This window comes from Aspergillus pseudoviridinutans (genome assembly GCF_018340605.1).
Source record: "Aspergillus pseudoviridinutans IFM 55266 DNA, scaffold_2, whole genome shotgun sequence".
Lineage (NCBI taxonomy): Eukaryota > Fungi > Ascomycota > Eurotiomycetes > Eurotiales > Aspergillaceae > Aspergillus > Aspergillus pseudoviridinutans.
Window position 1 is genome coordinate 3,949,432 of NW_025091282.1, and position 20,826 is coordinate 3,970,257.

A 20,826-nucleotide genomic window follows, 5' to 3' on the forward strand; every position below is an offset into this window, starting at 1 on the left:
TTACAGAGAGTGAGGGAATCCCCCCGCAGTCATGAAACAAGGTCTAACCCCGCCTTGCTGGCGTCAGCAATCTTCGATGTCACTATAGCTACAAAGCAAAACTCGGGAAACCGAAGGGCAGTATGAACAAGAAGACAATTGAACGGTTGCGGCGCATGAGAGAAGCACAAGAGACAGAAATCCATAAAGCCCAGGGAGCAGCCCCCACGCCGCCAGCCATATCCAACACAAGTGCAGCGGGCTCGAGTTCAGATGCAAGGCCCGATCTACTTCAGCTGCCATCGGAATTGGGGGAATTTAGTGGCCAGATCAGGTCATCCGAGCCCACGTTCGAGGAATTTTTCCTTCCTGACGAGTGTCTTCTTGAGCTCGATAACCACTGGCCATCGACTGCCGCAGAAAGCCCTTCTCGCACTGTATGTCTCTTCAAAAGCGCGTGTACTGTGTTGCCACTAATGGAGCTCGAAGGATCAGGACAATTCTCAACTGCCCTTGAATGCCATAGCTCCTCAAGTCGAAAACGCTAATACTAAGCGGGATGCTAGACCAACACTTGACAACATTTCTTGTCTGGAGGACGGGCGTCATGGAATCTCGCCTCGTCCCAGCACGACCCCTTCTGAGTCGAGCCTCGCATCCCTACCTTTAGATCCCCAAGTTCTGCCAGTACATCAGGAAAGTAAGAGACAAGGCATCACACACTCGACGTTGTTGACATCCCCCATATATGACAATTCTGTCTGCGGCATCACCTCCTGCACACATTCGCCCTGTGCCTGCTTCTCCACCGCAACCAACCACCTCTGCAATCTGCGAACCACACCGCGGAGCGCCGAACAATTTAGGTCAATTGATACTTTACTGATACACTCGCGACGCATGCTCCCGTCCATCCGCCACCTTCTGAAGTGCCGTTCTTGCACCGCAGATACTCAAGCACTCTTCTTGGCGAAGATGGTTCTCTCCCGCTTGCTGGAGTGGAGTCGCTCCTCTCTGTCCGCGTATGGAGTGTGCGCAGAAGTGCGTCTAGGCAGATACCGCGCTTCTGGAGAGTTTGGCGCCGTCGTAGCAGCGATGATCATCCAGAAACACTTGGGAGAAATCCGGCAGACGGTGGAGGAGTTTAAGAAGAAGGTGGACGAAATGCCGCAGGGAAATTCAGACGCGGCTTATCTGACCCTGCAAGCGAAGGCCTTTGAGATTGAGCTTGACGGATTAGTTGGGAGAGTACCAAATGACAGTACTGTATTGGCTCATTAGCATATATGAGAAGTGAAGGAGTTAACGAGGAGTTTGCTAGTGGCGTCAAACGCTGAATGATGCAGTCACAAATCCTTCTACGATACGCATATTCAGTGGACGAATTCACATTAGGGAAGCAATTGTCAGTCTTGTGACCATGTGTAGCCAATGGATCAACTGCTATTTTGGGAGTAACCTAGAGAAGCAGTGCCTTGACGAACATCACCCGTCACTTGCGATCGTTCTTGCACCCATAAGCGGGATATAGTTGGCGGTCCACATGCCATAATGTCCGTATTTCCAGAACCTGGAATTCTCCAAGATTGTCCAACATGCACTTGTTTGCGCCTCGTGAATCAGACTAAACTAGCAACTCCGCAGGCCGCCTCGGTGTCAAGATAAGCCTCGCATCAGAAATAGGCACCCATGTGTTCTTGACGTTTTTGTACCCGGAACTGGCGGCTTTCTCGGTTTCCGGAAGCCTCAGCTCATAGCGACTGAGCAGACAACAAACAAATTGTTTCATTATTGCTTCGCCGAAGTGCTGGCCTATGCATTTCCGGGTTCCAAACCCGAACGTGTAAAGGTTGTAGCGAAGCTGAATACTGTTAGCTACACTTCCCGCACATGGCGTTCCACTGCAAATACCTCCGTCGGCGACAAATTTTTGAAACGATCTGGCCTGAATTCATCGGTGTCTTCACCCCAAAATTCACCGTTGCGACTGAGTGCGAGGTTGTCCACGACTACACACGTCTGCTGCAGAGTCAGTTAATGTGGCCCCATCTGGACGTGCACACCCTACGTTCTCTGGAATGATGAACTGCCCGAAAGCCTTCTTCTGAGGAGAGCTGGCAGGAATGGTGAATACTGCCCATTGTTAGTGAGACACCGAGGCGTCTGTGGATCACAGGGCCAATTGATACTCGCAGCAAGCAACATACCGGTGAATGGTCGGAGTCGGATAGATTCTAAGAAGCAATGATGCAATAGTGTATCCTTTCGAGCACAGAGTTCCGGCAACGTCAAATCTGTTGCGGTGATTTCGTCCCGCAGTCGAGCTTGCCAGCCGCTGTTCTCCGCCAGCAGTATGATCAGCCAGGTGAGGATATGAGTCGAAACGTCGAGGTTCGCAAAGATGATCTCGCTTAGAGTCTGCACTAGCTATGGTTCAATGAGCTGCTGTGTCGCGGGGAAGACGCAGTTAAAATAATGCCGTACCTCCATCTTTGGAATATTGCCGTTGAACACTTCTTTCCAAACTGGAACAATAGGGTGGGTGGTATCAGAGCATCGTTGTTTATGGTACATTCGTTCGTTGAACGATGACCAATCACGCTCGAAATCAACCAACTGCCGGTATGTCCCTGGCTTGAGCCACCGGTAGATTTTATATCGATGCACTCCACCGGATAGTACGTGAGCCATCATCGCCAGGCTTCGCTGTCCGAGCACCCAAAGCTCTTCTTTCTCGTCGCCGTCCAGCGGCCCATAGATGTATTCCGCATTGGCCATGAACGGAAAGCGGGAGAATGTCTGGGCAGCATGAACTATGAAGGAACCGCTCTCCCCGGGATTAAGCGTTTTCTCCAGTCTCTCAATATAATCCGCGGCGTACTGCGTCGGCTGATCGGCGAGTCGGGCAATGGCACTTTGGACAAACCAGGGGTCAAATTGGGCCCGGATGCGTTTCCATCTCTGTCCATTGATAAGTCCCATGCAGTCCCCAAGCAGCTGATGAAACAACCAGCCTCCGTTGCTTGACCGGGCCTTGCAATGAGTCACGGAATCGATATGAAAGCGCTTGACATCCTCTGGTTTCGTAATGACTCTGGACACGAGAGTAAAAGTCAGTTGCCTTGCCAGCGTAGGAATAAGCGTAGCAATAAGCGTAGCAATTCTATCAACCGGTACATACATCTCAGGCCTCATTCCTGACCAGATTCGATAAACAGATCCGTACATACGCCACTTCTGGCTGGACTGTCTGCCTCGGATGAACTTGTCGAGACACTGTCCATCGAGCCACTTCCATGCAGGACCTGGAATAGATTGTCCATCGCTGCTCCGCAAGGGGTAGACAACGTTCGAGAGCTTGGGATGATTGTGAATTTTGCGTCACTGCGTCTCTAGACGGAAGTTACTTACGCAGACACCTATCAGCCACTCCAATCGAAAAATTGCCCATAGGAAACAAATTCCCAGTACGGCGGACACAGACGAGACAGGAAGATAGTTGGTTGATTCCATGGCTCAGTTCAGCTGTACAGAATCTGCTGGGCAGAAGATGTTGTTGTGGAGGAACGGGAGTACAAAGTCACAGTTTTCACTTGTCTCTTAGGGAGCATTATCGGCATCTAATATTAGTATTTACGTTTTATCACCCGAAGTATAAACGCCGCGACACCGCAGGGCAGAATGAGCCGGGGAATTAACCTGCAAAATTATGGATATGGAACGATTCCGTATGGGAACTCTATGTATTATCTTCATTCAGAACCTTCTCCGGGGATATTGTCCATTTTTCTCACCGGTAACAACACAAGTTCTCTAGATATGCTTCGGCTACATTTGTGAAGGCTTCACGAAAACTGACCCCACACAAGCTGGTCCAAATCTCCGATCTAAGACAACATACAAGCAGTATCCGTTTGTTGGTCATGCATGAGTAATTCGACATGGGTGATTGACCTCCGGATTCAAGTAAGAAGTAACATTCCAACGATCCCCTTCAGAGGCCCAACTTATGTAGGTATGAAAGCCCAAGCCACTTGAGAGCTCTCGATGCATGCTGCCAGAAAGAGTGAAAAGTTAGCCGTACTCCATCGAGTCTGTTCCAGTAATCGTGTCGAGCTGGTCAAGATGGACATACCAAAGCTCCTTTACCCCGTCATAGTAGGATCCCGTTCTCAGTCTCTTTCCTCTGTGCTCAAGGAACCTGGAGAGTCCCCGAGCGATCTGATCATCGTCACGGGAATAATGCCGGACCGGAAGGTAGACCTTAGATTTTGGAATAGAGGCATTGCTTTTCAACTCGAAGTAATAGAGAATTCCTCCCGTTCGATGGGAATTCTCTTGAAGTGGATCAAGGTTGCCATGCTCGTCCTGGTGCAGGTCAAATACGGAAAGCCATAGTTCCTTCAGCGACTTGCATCCCTCATCTGAAATGGGGACTCGACCTCCCAGAGTCAGCATATTGACAACGCTGTGTAATGTCGTGTTTCGGCTGCGCAGGTAGATCTTCAGGCGCGAATCACGGGGTTTCAGGCAGTCAATTGCAAGGATTTCCACAACCGGCTGAGAGTCAGAAGGGAACGATTCAATATAATCGGCGACAACGCCGAGAGAGCTAGCAAGAGAATCTGCTGGTCCGGGGAGATTCCGGATCGCTTCCAAAACCAAGCTCAAGTTTGATCTGCCTTCGGCCAATGCTCTCCAGGTAGGCAGGAAATATTGCTTGATTACAATACTCTTTTCCATCAAGTCAAATCCGATGAAATGCTGAGATTGAGGGACTTCAGCGGCACTATCCAATGCCTTGTTGTTGACCGTGTCTTCCGTTGTCAAGCGTTGCTGAAAGTAGCTCAATAGACCCAGGTCGACTTCTGGCGCAAGTGGGAGGGCGTTCTGTAGCAATCTGGCGCTGGAAGTTGCGTTCATGGGGCTGGCAGCCGGACCAGCTACTTTCCCAATCGGGTCCACAGCATATCGCACAGTTGGTATATCTGCCGCATTGGACCAGCACCAACTCAGCTCAACAGGGGTATTGTCATCCGTCATGAAGCTTCTCCAGGCGGTGGGTGCTCCATTCCGGCGGGGATGCGGTCCCAAAGACGCAGTAACTCCATCGCGGAAGAACTGCAGGTGAGTAGTCTGTGATTCGGGCAAGTAGCTAGCCATATCCAACATCTTGTGCAAAAGCGTTCCTATATCTTGATCCCATAACGCGCTATCTGGCCTCGTACCCAGATCGTCCGCGGACGGTCGTCTTTCACCGCTCCACCCACGGGGCTCATGATCCGATAGAGTCTGATAAAAACTAGTTAGGTTACCAGGAAATAAAGCTATATAGCAATAATATGGTCCCTTACTCGCTCATGGGTGGGCCAGTGGCTCTTTTTGACCAAGGATGTACTATGGTTCCAGTGAGTCTCACATCAAGTACATGGAAATCCTCCTCTGGACTTATGATGACTTACAGAAACGTAAGAATTGAGATAGCCATGCTGTACGAGGTAAGATGGGGTGGACTATTGATGAGGCTTGGAGTTTTCTGCGGGAACTGCTCTGCCATAGGGTACATAAGGTACGGCTGGCATCTATAGACGACTAGTGCGGGTAGTGGAGACGTCCCAACGGGGAGAATATGTGGAAAGTTTCTACCGGCGAATAAGCAGGAATAATCCGTACGGTCATTATATATGAACCGAATGTGGGGTAGTGCTCCAGTTGTCGCGACGGGCCCTGGACCACTTCTGAGACGAGTGCGTCGAAGCCCTCTATCTAAGTTCATGCACTTCTAGCCGCGGCGAGGAACAGCGCTGATCCACGAATACAAGGTAGAATCAATCGTTTTACAATGCCGTGAGCAGGGAGAAGAGTCATATGTAAGCCCAGAAACGTGTTGGTTTACTAACGTATTCGGCCCATGAGAATCGTAGCGTTTTCACAGTCCAGAAAAAATTGTCTGCATAGCTTCTCGGAGAGCCAGAACGAAATCCTGGGTGACCAGACCCTCCATATACTCGAACTCACACAGGATATCTGTCTCCAATTCCGTAAATTCTACTAGGACAGGGAACTTGGCACCCCTTGCCCGTAAGGACGTTTCTTCCACGGTGACTCCAGGAAGGTCCAGACCACTCGAGACCGAATCTTCCCTTCTATGGCACACTACCAGGACTTGAAAGATTTGATCTTCGCCAATCAGACAGCGAATGTTCCTGAACGGAATCGAGTGAGTTAACGCGTCCTGAATTTGGGTTTTCAACGACCGCATGAGAACCGAAGGGCTGTGCGAGGCTGCCTCGGTCATCCGAACACGCAGCGGCAATATATCGAGAAAAACACCCAAAAGATCTTCAGTGCCGGGCTCAGTACGATTGATATGTGGTATTGCGAGCACCAAGTCCGTGACTCGCTTTACTTTGGCCATCGCCAGTGCGACAAGCATCACGTATAGCTCCATCGGACGCGTGGACGTGTGGCTTGGGTTCAAACTAAAAGTCTCGGATCGCCCGGTGCTAATCAGCTGGCTACCATCTTCAAATGCAAAGCGTGGAAGGTCGGCCAGCTGCCCCTTCCAGTATGTGGCATCTTCGCTGCTGACCTGGGACGGCTGGTGGGCTTTCCATTCGGCCCAGATTCTGTAGTCTGACATGTTTGGTGATATTGCCCCCGTACGGTCAACCGCTCGTCCGTTCTGGATAATCTCGCGGTATGTAGCTCCAATCCTGAGGAAGAACACTCGAACCGCGACTTTGTCGGTGATGGCGTGATGTTGAACAAGAACGATATCGACTCCACCAAGTTCCTGACAGAGCATGACCCTTGTCAATGGACCGTCGAAAAGGTCAAATGGACGGTTTACAAATTTAGTCACTTCCGCATCGCAGAACTCCCCCGCTATGACTTCGCATTCGACGGACGACTGACTCCTTTTAACACGACCCTTTTCCATCCGGTAATTGCTCCGCAGAATGGGTTCTTTCGCAATAACAGCAAGAACTGCTTCGTTAAAAGTGTGGAGGCTCACATTGCCTTTCAATCTCACTTTATAAGCAACGTTGAATGCTTGGGGAGATGGCGACGAAATTGAAAGCCGCACGAATTCTTCCTCGAGATATGACACCTCCGTGAAGGGGGGCTCTATCGTTCGCCAGGAGGATTTGAATGAGCGATCACCCGCTTGCGAAAGCTTCTTGCTCGAAAGACAGTCGTCTATCTGTTCACTCAAACGGGAAAGAGTCGTGTTCCATATAAACAACTTCAGAGGAAATCTGAACTCATACACTTGGGAGGCTTTCTGCGCAACTCTGATTTGCGACAACGAATTACCACCGAGAAGAAGAAAATCTGCTTCTGGATCGATATTCATATCAGCCGGTTGGCCTAGGATTTCCCGCCATATGGTTGCGATCATGGACTGAGTCCTTGTGAGAGGCTTTCCGCCCTTTGTCGTCGTGTAAATCGCATGCGATTGGAGAGCCTTCCGATCAAGCTTCTGGTTGGGCGTTGTGGGCAAGGCATGAAGCGCAACAATAGAGGACGGCCTAGCGTAACTTGGTAACTTGGCTCGCAATGCATCTTGAATTCGACTCACGACGACACTCTCGGGCTCAATGAATGCCACAATGTTGTTTCCGCTCACGATGGCAGCCGCGCGGCGAACCTCGGGACTGACGACACGAATGGCATTCTCGACTTCCTCCAACTCTATTCGAAATCCCCTGACTTTGACTTGGTTATCCACTCGGCCCAAGAATCGGGGCTCCATATCTTCTGTCCAGACCGCTCGGTCGCCGGTGCGATACATGCGATGCCCACGTATGAAAGGGTCCGATACGAAGCGGGATCCTGAGAGATTTCCCATGCCCCTGCCAATGTATCCTTCGGCGACTTGAATACCAGTCAGGCAAATCTCCCCAGGAACCCCTATCGGGACTGGGCGGCCCCGCGTGTCGAGGATGTACACACCGACTCGGGGGATAGTACGCCCCAATGTGACTTCTCTGCCAGACTGAAGAGGTTGGAAAAGGCAGCCAATTGTGCACTCACAAGGGCCGTAGGAATTATAAACTGTCCGATTCGTTGCCCACCGGTCAGCCAAGATCTGTGGCACTGCCTCTCCCGCGAAGAGTATAGTGTCCAAGTTCGGGAAGTCATCAGGATTGCAGACAGAAAGGAACGACGGGGTTATCATTGTCGCATTTACACGAGAAAGATGAGCAAATGGGTCGCCTGGATCTGCAAGCACAAGAGTTGCACCATAGCACAAAGTGCCGAATATTTCTGCCAAATTGACATCGAATCCAGGTGAGAACATCTGCGCATGTCGTCTACCAGGGCGAGCGTCCATTCGGGCAGGCTTGTAAGAAAGGTATGAAACTACCGATTTATGTGGAATACGCACGCCTTTCGGAGTTCCAGTTGAGCCTGATGTGAAGATGATGTAGGCTATATCTTCTCCGTTGATAGCGGTGCTCAGCCTAGGTGACTGTGCCTTGACTGGTTTGGACAGGAGGTCATGAAGTAGGAATTTCTCTTTGCACACACCCAGAAAGCCGTTGTGACAAGCCTCATTCGGGAAGACGCAAATTTTTGCTTGTGAGGAATCAACAATCGTCTTCATTCTTTCGATAGGGAGCTTTGTATCCAGGGGAACATATGTAGCTCCTGCCTTGACAGTTGCCAGGACAGAGACGACCCAATCAAAACTGCGGTCACTCAGAACCGCGACAGCGTCGCCGGGACGTGTACGGTCTGCAATGGCCCTTGCGACATAGTTCGTTAGCAGGTCCATGTCCCGGTAAGTGATGGACCTGTCAGTAGACTCGACAGCAACTGCATCTGGCCAGCGGCGCACTCCAATCTCGAAGATATCCTTCAGGTTTGACGGCCCAACGTATGGACACATGAGGGAAGACGAGCTATGAATCAGGTTCAACAACTCACAAGGATCCAAGACTCTATCACAGACTTCGGTAATTGTCATAGTCCCTGGGTCCAGCAGGGCGAGAAACAGGTTCTGGAAGTGCTTCATCATCCGCTCAATGACTGGACGAGTATACATTGTCTGGTCAAACAATGTTTTAAGGTAGAGGCCACCTAGAGGCCACCACGCTTCCGCTGTATCAAGACTGTCAGCGGGAATTCAGGGACATCGGTGCGGCTGAACTCCCAACCACTGTTCGTGAAGCCTGGCAAATCATACTCTAAGAACAGCATTGTCTGAAAGATATTGTTATGGTTTCCTGACGTGATATCTCTCAATGCCTCTGCGGCCGTCCATTGATGCTCAGCAACTTGGTGCACAGCCTTGCATACATAATCCAAAAGACTTTCCTTTGCGTTCAATCCTGCGAAGCTCATGGGGAGTGGACATGCATTTAGCAATGGTCCCACGATCTTGTCAATGTCTGTCAAAGGGAAGTCGCGCCCTGAGAACACGGTTCCGAATACCAGGTCGTCTTGGGCGGTGTAAGTCTTCAGAAGGAGTGCCCAGGCAGCGTATAACATAGTCGCAGACGTTACTCCGGCTATGCGACAAATTTGCTCTATTCGTAGCAATGGAAGGTCGATGGCCAAGCTTGTCACCCCAAAATGACTTCTATCAGCCGGAGCTACAGGCTTGGGAAGGCTCAGGGACACGCCGTCGCCGATTCGCGACATAGCATCTTTCCAGAACTGCTTCCCTTTGCCACCAGCGTCTTCTAGATGCCGTGAGAGTAGTTGCGCAAATTGCCAGAATTGAGGAGGATATTTCAGGTTCTCTCCTCTTAGAATTGCTTGGACCTCTTGAACAACTAATCCCATGGACCATCCGTCCACCAGACAGTGGTGAACCAACCACAGCAACACTGCTTTTGAGTTTTCTGGCGCGCTCACCAAACGAAAAGAGTTTCGCGGACGGAACATTCCTTCTTCATCCTGATGATTAGTGCTCAGCAAAAGAAGAGAGGATTCTTCTTCGACAGCTGAGTCTAATTCCTCTGCCGACACACATCGCTCTCGCCAATCGAAGTTGCCTTGTTCAACTGGCTTTTGGACACCTGCAAGGAGGTCAAAAATCGTCTGGAAAATGGAATGCCTCAGCATAACTTGTTCCCAGGCGCGTCTAAACTTCTCATTGTGGTCCGGCTCAGGGGCCCAAGGGACAGAAACCGACACGAGCATGTAACTTGTCGCAGACTTTCGTATTGATGAGCGTATCATTCCCGTCTGTGTTGTGGTGATCGGAGCATCAACAGCCAGAGAGGCAGGCGCACCCTCGATGGGCGTTCCCCCGCTCCTGGGGACAGAGACACATTTCTCGGCGAGTTGATCCAAGCCTTTCGATTCGTATATATCTGAAAAGGAGACTTTGAGTCCACGCTGACGCAAGCCGGATACCAATTTGATGGCAAGCAAAGAATTGCCTCCCAACTCCCGGAAGCTACAGCTTGTGGAGATCGAGCTTGTGGGTAGTCCCAGGGTATCTGCTATCGCACCGATGACTGCAGTCAAGCGAGTGCCATCCGCAAAGCAATCCTCATCACATTCGGTCTCATCAGTGAATGTTCTCTGCAGACATGCTACGTCAACTTTGCCGTTGGGGGATGTTGGAAGCTCCTGGTACGCTGCTATGTGGTCAGGTACCAAAAAGGCATCATTTGCTTGGGACAGCCGTCGTCGCATCTCCGTAACGTCCACGGCTTTCGGTGCGATGCATCCTATCAGCTTTCCTTTGTGCATAAATGCCGCCGCTGTTGTCACCTGTGGATAAGCGAGCAAAAGAGGAACTACATCAAGCTCGATATTGATCAAGTATCCACGGTTCTTGACGATGCTATCCTCGCGACCACAGAACATAATTCCTTCTGGCAGCTTTCGACCACGATCTAGAGTTCTGTATATCCGTTGGCCTCGCCATTGGACAAATCTGTCCGCTGTCAGCGCCTCGTTCTTATAGTATCCGACTGCAAGACCGGGTCCACTGATATATATCTCCCCGTCCTGCGATTCTTCCAGCTGGTCGTTCAGGATGAATAACTGCGTGTCCGTCATTGGCTCGCCCAGCGTGATCTTTTGTCCGGGGCGTACCTCGCCCATACTAGTGCAGATGGTAGCTTCAGTAGGACCATAGCAGTTGAAAATGCGGCGTTTGGGGCTCCACCATTCTTGCACAAGCTTTGGACTCGGGGACTCTCCACCCAGAAATATGGACCTGACGTTGGGATAATTTTGAGGCTCACCGAGAGTGCTAAGGAGAGATGGTGTAGCAGGTAGAATTGTACAGCTCTTCACGTCTTCGAACACTCTTCTGGGCTCGGAGAGAACGAGGTGGCAACCGTGGCAAAGACTACTGAAGAAGACTCCCCACGCAGCTGTTTTGTAGCACTGACTTAGCTGGGCGCCCCTTTTTTTCTTTTACTTACGGCTTGTAGGGATTCTCATTGACTCACCGTCGAACGCAAGAGAGAACAGTAGCAGTACCCTATCGCTATGGGTGACACCCAGGTTAAATGGCATTCCCTTGTCGCTTCCCTGCTGCACATAATTCACGATGCATCGATGCGGAATCACAACTCCCTTTGGCTGTCCCGTCGTGCCAGATGTAAAAATAATATACATCCACGCATCCGGGTGCTGGTGCAGATGCAGACTTTCCGCCACCGTCTCCATTTGTGCGGTATTGAATGAATTATTCCATGCAGATTTGACCTCTTCCGCAGTTATCAACATAGACCTATCAATCTTGTGACTGACATCAACCGTGAGAATCACTCTGGTCGGTTCTGTGGCTCGCAAGACGGCGTCGATTCGCGCTTCGCCCCAGGAATCGGCATCCATGGGCACATAGCATACACCAAGCCGTAGCAGCGCAAGGATAGCCGTTACACTTTCCAGACTCCTGGTCAGCAGAATGGGAACCGTATCCCCTGCACGCACTCCACGATCGAGGAAGACCGCAGCCAGTTTCGCTGAAGTTGTGTCGAGGTCTTGGTAGGTTAAGAACCTTTCGCCTTCCGAGACGGCGGTGGACAGTGGGCGTGAATCCACATTTCTCTTGATGAAACTCCATACCGAGTGTGATTCCGCGCCATTCGATTGATCCAGTTTGACAGACGTGCTGGTCTGTAGGGAGCTTGCGTGTGGCGCCATTGAATACCGTTTGTGGGAGAATTCAGCAGATAACGTGTAATCTCTAGACGACGAAGAATTGATAAGAATGAGAGGAAGAGTATCACTACCACCAGTCTCCTTCAAGGTCTAATAACATCCGGTCAGTAAACTGTCGGTGGATAAGCGGACGATAGCCTGTCCGTGTTTGCCTTAAGTCCCACTACCCCCTGGGCATGTCAAGCCCTGTCATTGCCTGATTCCCGGTCTAGTTGCCTTACGGCCATTAAGCGCGCTCTGGCAGCTGTAAGACTATACGCCAAAATTCCCGAGGAACGCATAGCCGATAACATCCTTTTACGCCGCACATATCTTCCGCCACAGTAAAACAAACATCCCGCTAATTAGTTTTACCGACGGTAGTACTTAGTACCCTCAACCAGAACGCGTCCATTGGGGTCAAATTTACCCAATCAAGCTCTATAGATTGGACAACTACAAAATTATTTAGACAAGCAGAAACACGAATCAAGACCAGTAGTTTGACATTGGCAGTCTGTTCAGCGTCCTAGGCTTGCACCCCTTCGCTGGGAAGACTTCGCTACACCTAGGCATGTGGCATGCCTATTAGCATAGCGATCTACCGGGAGTAGTCGACGCTAAATGTAACTGGGGTTTGGAAATATAATTTATGGGAGTAGTTTCTCTATATCTCCTCTGTTCAGTTTATCTTCCTAAAAGCAGAGAGGGGAATTCAGTCAACGCAGTTATTCATTTCTATCAGTAGGGCTAATTTGGCAAATTTTCAGCTTGAAGATATCAGTATGATACTTTAGATAATCATCACCAGTCTTGATACATTTCGTCCATCACATTCCTCAGGTTTTGCACATCAAATAGCCTGGGGTTCTTTCTATCTGGTATATCAGAAACTGCTTTATCGACGTGATTTCTCAACCTCTTAACAACATCAGTTCCAATTTCGGAACGATTTCCATTCCACCAACGGTTAAATATCAGCACGGACAGCAGGCCAGAGGGCAGGCAGTCAGACCTGCGGCTGAACAAGGCCAAGATTGGGTTATAGTGTACTGAGAAAATATCCACCACCTTGAGAGACGCCATAATGTCCGAGTAACGGCGGCCATTCTCCCTATATGTAATCCCAAGAGTTTGCAACATCTGCGGAGGGGAGAAGTTGACAGAGCCGAATGGAGACAACACATCACCAGGATCAGTACATGGAGGAAAGAAATATTCCACCCTTGTCAGAAACGGCAGGTGCAGAAAGTCCGGTAGAACAAGGTACTCCAGGAGGGGGAATGCACTGAGAATCTGTCGAACAATATGGGCATTGTAGTACCAAAGGCCAAGGACCTCCTTGAAGAGGAAGTTTTTCATCGCCGTGACGGCAGCCTCCTCCAACTGCTCGCTATCAGCTGGACTCCCGCCGTTCGGACGGTGACCAGCGCAGTCCGCAATCTTCAGGCCTGCGGCAATGCATTCATCTACAAAGGTGTCCACCATCTTCTGTCCGATCGTCCCATATCCCATGCCCCCAACAGCACCTCTCATCACGTCCATGGGATCATCGCATCTCCAGGTAATGGCACAGACATATTTGCGTGAATCCACGGAGGCCTTTGCCAGATCCTGCTGGAGAGAATCGAGCTCGGGAAGTGAGTACGGATGACAAAGTTCCACCATGCAGTCCCTGAGCAGCGGAAATGTTCGAAGGTCGTCTTCGGATAAGAGACGGGGAAGTTCTAGGACTAATCCATCCCTTGTTGATTTTCCTCGAAAGACAAGGGAACGGGTAGCGTCGGCCCACGAACTGCAAACGTCACGGATGCTCCTTGTTTTGTGGACAACCTGGGAGAAAGGGAGGACCCGACAGGATAGACTCTTCTGGATGGAACTGTCCGTGTAGATTTCGTTTATTAGAAGGTTGTTCAAAATCGATTGGAGGATTTCCTGGGGAAATGATAAAAGGAGGCCTGGCGATCGGTCTGTTGGCTGTGGTGAATACACCATGGCTAATGTATCTTTGTAAGTGTGAATCGCAAAACCACACAACTAAAAGGATGTCTAGACAATCATTCCTGGCGTAGTATAATAGTAGTGTAATAACATGGTTCAACAGTAAGAGTCTCTGATCCCGAAGTGTTGCGGAGCACCCGTATCTATTAGCCACAAATAGAACCAGGCAACAACTAATGCTGATTGGCTTACAGTGTTCCAACCTCTCGCTTTGGTTGGCTAACTGGTCTAGGGCTTTCCTAGGTACTTATTCACTGTTCAACGATGCAAACCATCCATGATCATTAAGGTAGGTAAGGTAGGAGGTGACTGGCCTGAATACCTTGAATAGCAGGCCATCAGACTACTATGCTTAAGTATACACTCAATTCTATGCTTGAGCCTACCCAAACATCTGTGATATCTATGAGGCAGCTATCTTGGTAAGTACTCCGTACAAGACTCGCCACCAGATTTAAATGTTAGCATCTGTTGGCGATCAATGTAACCCACAGAAACTACTTATAACTATTGTTGTATTCCCCTGTGTTGACCCTACTAGCTAGAGATAGGCGTCTAGACACCTTTTTGGTTGTGGTTGGACATATGACAACTATCGTACCCGAGGTAGATAGACACGCTTGTTTGTCAGCTCGTAACTGGAACAACGCTACTCCATAATCAGGCTGGTCGTAATGATTGCATATGCATGATGGTAAATACACGAAAGGCTGATATACTCCCACCTCGCCGCCCCTCAATCCTACATTACTATCTGAGCATTGCCATAACCTTCAGCCCATTATGACAATTATGACACCGAGACTCCTTATCCCAAACGCAGCAAAAGAATAATCAAAAATATCCGCAGGAACTTATGACAAGTTAAAAGCAATAATTATTCCTGCACAGAAATTGTTGACTAGAATGCTTATTCTCAACGCGCTTATGTTGGGGCCAACGATACCAACGATTACAAGCTTACTATTGGATCATTCGTGTAAGAGTCATGACTTATAAGCTCTGCTTACGCTTCCGGTAGATAAATGTAAATGTTCGCCCAGGCCGAGTAGAATCGTGTGAAATTTCTCTCATCAGCCCTTCTGTAACCTCATAACATCAGATACTCGCTGTTTAAATGGCTACTCCTACTAGTACTACCGCTTCAGGCGGCTGTTTCTGCGGAAAGGTCCGCATTGAATATAGCGGTCAACCCATGACCGTGGTTGGTGACCTGCACAAATAAATCAGCTTATCCATGACCTACACTTACCCTGCTTTTCTCCAGGGACTCTGCCACTGTCGCGACTGCCGGAAACTCAGCGGCGCTCTCTTCTCATACAATTTCGTCGTCAAAAGGGCCGACCTGAAAATAACCGGGAACCCAAAAGAAGTGGCCAAAGTAGCGGACAGTGGGACTCATATCAAGAACTATTTCTGCCCAGATTGTGGTATGTACTGTACAGGACTATATGACTGGGTTGGAAAATCGTCATCTGATGAGTTCGCCTAGGCACACCGCTTTATGGGCTGAGAATGGATTCTGAGGGAGTTCCTGCCGAGACGACCATTGTCCGGGCTGGAATATTCGACGATATCGAACTTCTGAATCAGCGGAGGCCTGAAGCGGAAATATTCACCAGCGGACGAGTATCGTGGATGAGTCCTATGGAAGGGACTGGTCAATTCGTTGGCATGGTGCCTCTGCCTTAATTCGAACGTCGAGCTTCTAAGGTAAAGCTAGACTGAGCTACAGAACCCTGGTGAGAGCAGACTTTTCTATGCATCGGCGGAGCCTAGGGGGGATGAAGAGGTCAATTTCTATGCAAGGCGTACGGGGCAGTGTCAGATGTAGGCAATCAAGGCGAGACAGATGTATTCATTGATTTGGGCTACACCAGGTGGTCAACACCCTTTCTGTCTGGACCAAGCACACTTACAGTTCCAACGCTTAAGGATCTCGGAGCGAATAGATGTAATCAACGTAATAAGGGCTGTCGCTTATCTACACACGGAAGCCTTGCAATACATGTTCAATATATTGTATCCTCCAAGGTTCACTGTAGATGTTCGTGTGGAATGACAGCATTCAGCGACTTCTCAACCAGTTCACCCCCGTATCAAGGGACCAGGCACGTTGTTCATCAGGAGAGGTCAGCTAGAAGACAGAATGGTTTGAGCCTGAGGCCAGTTTCAAATGATGGTGGAAGCAAATTGGATTTCGCCGTGGCAGAAAGAGACAACAAACTATCATAGGTTCAGAGATCGAGAAAGCAGCATAAAAGCATCTTCTCATTCAGCGGGCTGAGGGATAAAAGCCGCACGCTCAACGCACCATGTGTTTTAGCATAACAGGTGACCGCATATTGGGAGATTGCATTACACCTCGAGATCCTCTTCACTATCCTCGTCCTGGAAGTCCGAGTCTGGATCATAATCGGGTAGAGAGCTTGTTGCCTGTGGCAGGTGTTGGTTTAAGGCTACACGAGCTGAATGTGTATTTTTCTCCGAATTCTTGAATCGTCCCCCTTTATCGCCAATGTAACCTCCCCCAGCGAAGTATTGCAATTCCTCGGGCAGGTTCTTTTGCAATTTTCGTTGGAAATGGAGGTATCTCCTGGGCTTTTGGGCGATATGTATGTACTCCACGCCAGTCAGCCAATCCACAAATGAGTTGGCTTTATATGGAGCCCATGGGCCATCGTTGGTTGCATATGTTGTGATTGTCCGATCACCTTCTGTCCTAGTCACAGTGATTCCGACACGGGCACCTGGATCACTAGGTAGAGCCTGTGTGGCCCAGAGATTGGGGTGTCTTTCACCAGGCGGTTTAAGCTCCGCCCGAACTAGCAGATCGTGTTTTGCATCCCGCTCTCCAGGCTGAGCTTTAATAGCTGCGACAACACCCATGGGCAACGTAGCAGTAAACGTGTTTCTGTATCTCTTGCGGCCTTTATAGAGGCGGCCGCCGTGGAGTAGTTCCATTCTTGTGGTGTATACCGGGACAAGTTCCTTATCTGCAGGAGGACGCTTTTGCGAGAGAACTTGAAAGGGGACACCGTATGAGATTTCCCTGGCCTTTTCCAAAGTCTCGTCGTCCATCTCAAGGAGGGCATCTGGGTCTTCAGCGAGATCCGTCTCTACTTGCAGCACTCGCTTGACCTTGGCTTCTTTGGCAGCTTTGGTGGCGGCGTCTCCCTGTGGATCATCGGACAGGACTTGGTTGATAGGTTTTACTGCTTCTTCCAATTGATCCTCAGTCAACTCGAGGTAACCATTGGGGTCATCAGTCACAATTTCCTCGGAGATGACATCAGGGTCTTCGTCGAGGTCCATCTCGGCTTGCAACACTTGCTTGACCGTGGCTCCTTTGGCAGCTTTGGTGGAAGCGTCTTCCTGTGGGCCATCAGAAAGGGGTTCGTCGAGAGGATTTACCTCTTCCAATTGTGCGTCTTCGGTCGCCTTGGTCGCCTTGGCCGCATCGAGATGGGCATTCGGATTGTCGGCTTCGATCTCGTATTTGCCTGTATATTGCATCTTCTTCCTATACGTATGATCTGGGAACCATTTCGGGTTAAGCTCGACAAGTAAACTCTTTACGTGGTCAAGCTGCTCTTTGGTGTATATTTCCCTTCTTCTAGTCGTACTCGCAGTCACTGCTTTCTTCCGAAAAGTTCCCTTTATGTCGCTCGGCCGGCATTGAAGTAAACACATGACCATCAAAAGGGCGTCAGCCAGGCTTGATTTTGCTTGAAGGCGAAGAATATCTTCGTCCTTCTGAAAACCTTTCGTCGCAAGCCAAAACCGAAGGCTGGGGCTGAGGGAGTCGACGGTAGTCGCTGGCCGTCCTTCTGCCCTTGCAATTCCGTCGTCATAAGCCAGTCGGACTATCTGAGTGCATGTAATTGCTGCATTCTGGAATCCCGGCCAGATTCCTGGTGTTCCTGTGATGAGTGCTGCAAATCTGAATAAGAGGCTAATCTTTCGAGCTTCCCGCCATTTATCCTCTAGAAGGGCCGGCAATGCAGGAGGTGAGCAGGCATAAATCCTGGTGACACATTGCCCATCATGCTCAAGAAACATATCAAAGCTGAATCCTTCAAGATTGACTGAAACTTTGGGGGCATCCTCGGGTACCAGAATAGTCTTATCAAAGGATCCACACATGATGATCACTTTCAGCTGGCTCTCTTTGATGAGTTCATGGTTAAACTTGCGGAGAATTTCAAACTCTTTTGCACTTATGGATCTGATTCTCTCCCGCAACAAGGAAGAGACATCATATAAGCGCAAGTTGTGAACCCAAATCAAGCAATTCGCTTGGTTAAATCCACTTTCCTTAATACCCCAAGGAAGTAGACTAAAGATGGAGTCCTCTTTATTCCTCCCTGGTAGGATATGATCAAGCACTATACCAATATGTGCATTGACATTCCCATTTGGCGGTATCATGGCAGGAATCTCATCAAGTTCAAGGTCGTTGTAGACTTTGACAGCAGTGATCGCTTTCATCCGTCTTAGATCAACTTGTTGATTGTCACGAGTCTCTCGCGGTGCACGTTCCTTGAAATCGGGAGGTTGAAGATGTGAGAGTTCAGGTTTTGCTGCAATAACAGAAGCAAGGGCATGATTGATGTCCTCAAGTTTCATCATCTGCTTTGGTGGTTTTCTGAAGGCTCTGCCTTCTTTCTCGTTTTCTTCCTCCTTCGCTCTCTCCTTTGCCCGAAATGCTGGCCAATTCCGGATTTCAGGGTCTGAGGAGGCAGCTACTTGCCGAGAGAAATGATGGCGTGCCTCTACTCGTAGATTTGATCCTTGAAGCAGTGGTGAGACAACATTGAGTCCCATGCCTTTGTAAGGGTTGTCCACCACTAGTCCAAAAATTCTTTCTAGGGTTGCTGGAGGGAGGGAGTGAAAAGCATAGCACATGCCTACTTCAAGAATATTCTGGGCAATAAGCTGAATCTCTGGTGAATCAATGGCGATATATGGTATTGACCATAGCCGGATGAAATTTGCCGATCTGAAGTGGCCCCCCTTCCATATGATATAGTAATGTAAGCTGTCACGCTTACGGTCACGTATATTTCTGATATGTTGGCTTATCCTCAGCATAGGATTGTTGGACTGGCCAACATAAGCGCGCCAGTAATCTGGGTTTCGATCGTCGAGGACAAAGTCTAGATAGCCACTGTTGTTTCGCCACGGGTCTGCTCCATCGGTGAGCTGTTTCTCACGAATGCCTTCGAGTCTAATCAGGTCAGATCATTTGTAAGATTAATTTATGCTATAATAGTGGCAGTACATACTCTTTAGCGGTTATCTTCTTCCCTTTCAGTTCCCTGATTTCTGGACAGATACCATTGAGGAGAGCTTCGATAAGCTCCTCTTTTCCCACGGAATTGATGACATTTCCGTACGGGACGTGCCTCATATTGCCATCGCCTTGCTTCACTAGATAGTCCATGACGATACCGAGTGTTAGTTCGAGATCTGGGAATGTGACGTTTGGTGTGATGAGGTAGGCATTCTGAAAGTTCTTAGCGTCATATTAAATGGGGATTTTGGTAGCCTTACTGAATCATCTTCCTGTCCCACTGCCGCTCGTGAATCGGACGTTGGCAGTCTATAATTAGTCGAAAAATCCGCTGGCTGTGACGGGGTTTTCTGCGGCGTGGAAGTTCGAATGCCTGTCTTTGAGCTCTGAGACTCACGCGGTTGAGGATTCGCTGAAACAATGGGCGCTGCACCTCGATGCCTTTGCGGTAAAACTGTTTCCTGATAGAGATTCCTTCTCTCGGGGCAATCGGGTTTATGGCCTTTCTGATGGCAGGTTTGACAGACAGGACAGGTAGGGCACTCATCTATGGTATGTCCCTCCTCACGACAGTACGCGCAAGGACGATTTGGACATCTCGAAGTAATGTGCTGTCCCACAGCACCACATTTTTTGCAGATAGGGTGTTCTGGATTATACATTTTGATGATTTATTTAATGAGGTAAAAAGATAGAATCTTAGAATTGTGTTGGGTTGTTCAATTAAGATGAAACTGTTGTCGTACGTGTAGAAAACAGGAGGATGGAGGAATATAAGAACTCTTGTGTAGCCGGTCCCAGTGAAGATTCAGGCTTCAAAGCAGATGTCCCTGACTAACAGAATCTGTAGGAGGATTCGGATAGATCTGTAGGATACTTGCAACCATACATTATCCAATTATCATTGATCAACTCTTAAGAGCTGGCTATGTCTAGATCTTCTGCGAGGAGCAAACATATCACAACATGCCCAATAGCAGATGTTTTGCTCATCATCATGTCTCTTAGCACCTGTGGCTTCCCGAAACATCCAAGTACGCAGCCCGGATACCAACATCTACGGAGAGATTACATACTGGTCGCTGATACAGATCGTCTGTTTGTATGTTGTTTTCCCTTTCCTCTTCTCTCTCAACCTTTCAATCCCTAGTCCCTCCCATCACTACCTAATCAGCTCGTGCCTGCAGAAAAAGTCAGTGCCTCTCATCGAATGGGGAAATGMTCATGAATCAATGTATATAGTTTGAGACAAACAAACATCCTAAACTGCTTCTTGGACATCGCTGGTTGAATGTTAGTCTGAATTGAAATGTGCCACTGTGATAGTTGTTGCACACACAGCTAGTTGAATGTTTGTCTAAATTGAAATGTGCCACTGTGATATTTGTTGCATATACAGCTAGTTGAATGTTTGTCTAAATTGAAAT

General features: G+C 49.1%; 8 protein-coding genes across 8 annotated transcripts; 2 read left to right on the plus strand and 6 right to left on the minus strand.

Moving 5' to 3' along the window:
• Positions 1–122: 122 nt before the first annotated feature.
• Positions 123–1,260, plus strand: Asppvi_003431 (uncharacterized protein; the record flags this gene model as incomplete). Its single annotated transcript, XM_043299396.1, has 2 exons — positions 123–416; positions 469–1,260. The coding sequence occupies 2 exons, from the start codon at positions 123–125 to the stop codon at positions 1,258–1,260; spliced, it is 1,086 nt and encodes a 361-aa protein (XP_043155331.1).
• Positions 1,261–1,603: 343 nt separating this feature from the next.
• On the minus strand, positions 1,604–3,174 carry Asppvi_003432 (cytochrome P450; the record flags this gene model as incomplete). The annotated part of the gene is made up of 6 exons (XM_043299397.1): positions 1,604–1,840; positions 1,891–1,998; positions 2,048–2,112; positions 2,187–2,406; positions 2,464–3,073; positions 3,161–3,174. The coding sequence occupies 6 exons, from the start codon at positions 3,172–3,174 to the stop codon at positions 1,604–1,606; spliced, it is 1,254 nt and encodes a 417-aa protein (XP_043155332.1).
• Positions 3,175–4,053: 879 nt separating this feature from the next.
• On the minus strand, positions 4,054–5,467 carry Asppvi_003433 (aromatic prenyltransferase; the record flags this gene model as incomplete). The annotated part of the gene is made up of 3 exons (XM_043299398.1): positions 4,054–5,271; positions 5,334–5,376; positions 5,442–5,467. The coding sequence occupies 3 exons, from the start codon at positions 5,465–5,467 to the stop codon at positions 4,054–4,056; spliced, it is 1,287 nt and encodes a 428-aa protein (XP_043155333.1).
• A 441-nt stretch (positions 5,468–5,908) lies between these two features.
• Asppvi_003434 (nonribosomal peptide synthase) lies at positions 5,909–9,034 on the minus strand (the record flags this gene model as incomplete). The annotated part of the gene is made up of 1 exon (XM_043299399.1): positions 5,909–9,034. One exon carries the CDS (start codon positions 9,032–9,034, stop codon positions 5,909–5,911), a length of 3,126 nt encoding a protein of 1,041 aa, XP_043155334.1.
• A 35-nt stretch (positions 9,035–9,069) lies between these two features.
• Asppvi_003435 (nonribosomal peptide synthase) lies at positions 9,070–12,105 on the minus strand (the record flags this gene model as incomplete). Its single annotated transcript, XM_043299400.1, has 2 exons — positions 9,070–11,327; positions 11,406–12,105. 2 exons carry the CDS (start codon positions 12,103–12,105, stop codon positions 9,070–9,072), a joined length of 2,958 nt encoding a protein of 985 aa, XP_043155335.1.
• Positions 12,106–12,906: 801 nt separating this feature from the next.
• On the minus strand, positions 12,907–14,097 carry Asppvi_003436 (uncharacterized protein; the record flags this gene model as incomplete). Its single annotated transcript, XM_043299401.1, has 1 exon — positions 12,907–14,097. The coding sequence occupies one exon, from the start codon at positions 14,095–14,097 to the stop codon at positions 12,907–12,909; it is 1,191 nt and encodes a 396-aa protein (XP_043155336.1).
• Positions 14,098–15,340: 1,243 nt separating this feature from the next.
• On the plus strand, positions 15,341–15,795 carry Asppvi_003437 (GFA family protein; the record flags this gene model as incomplete). Its single annotated transcript, XM_043299402.1, has 2 exons — positions 15,341–15,533; positions 15,596–15,795. 2 exons carry the CDS (start codon positions 15,341–15,343, stop codon positions 15,793–15,795), a joined length of 393 nt encoding a protein of 130 aa, XP_043155337.1.
• A 666-nt stretch (positions 15,796–16,461) lies between these two features.
• Positions 16,462–19,549, minus strand: Asppvi_003438 (GIY-YIG nuclease family protein; the record flags this gene model as incomplete). The annotated part of the gene is made up of 2 exons (XM_043299403.1): positions 16,462–19,333; positions 19,392–19,549. 2 exons carry the CDS (start codon positions 19,547–19,549, stop codon positions 16,462–16,464), a joined length of 3,030 nt encoding a protein of 1,009 aa, XP_043155338.1.
• Between the last annotated feature and the right edge of the window lie 1,277 nt (positions 19,550–20,826).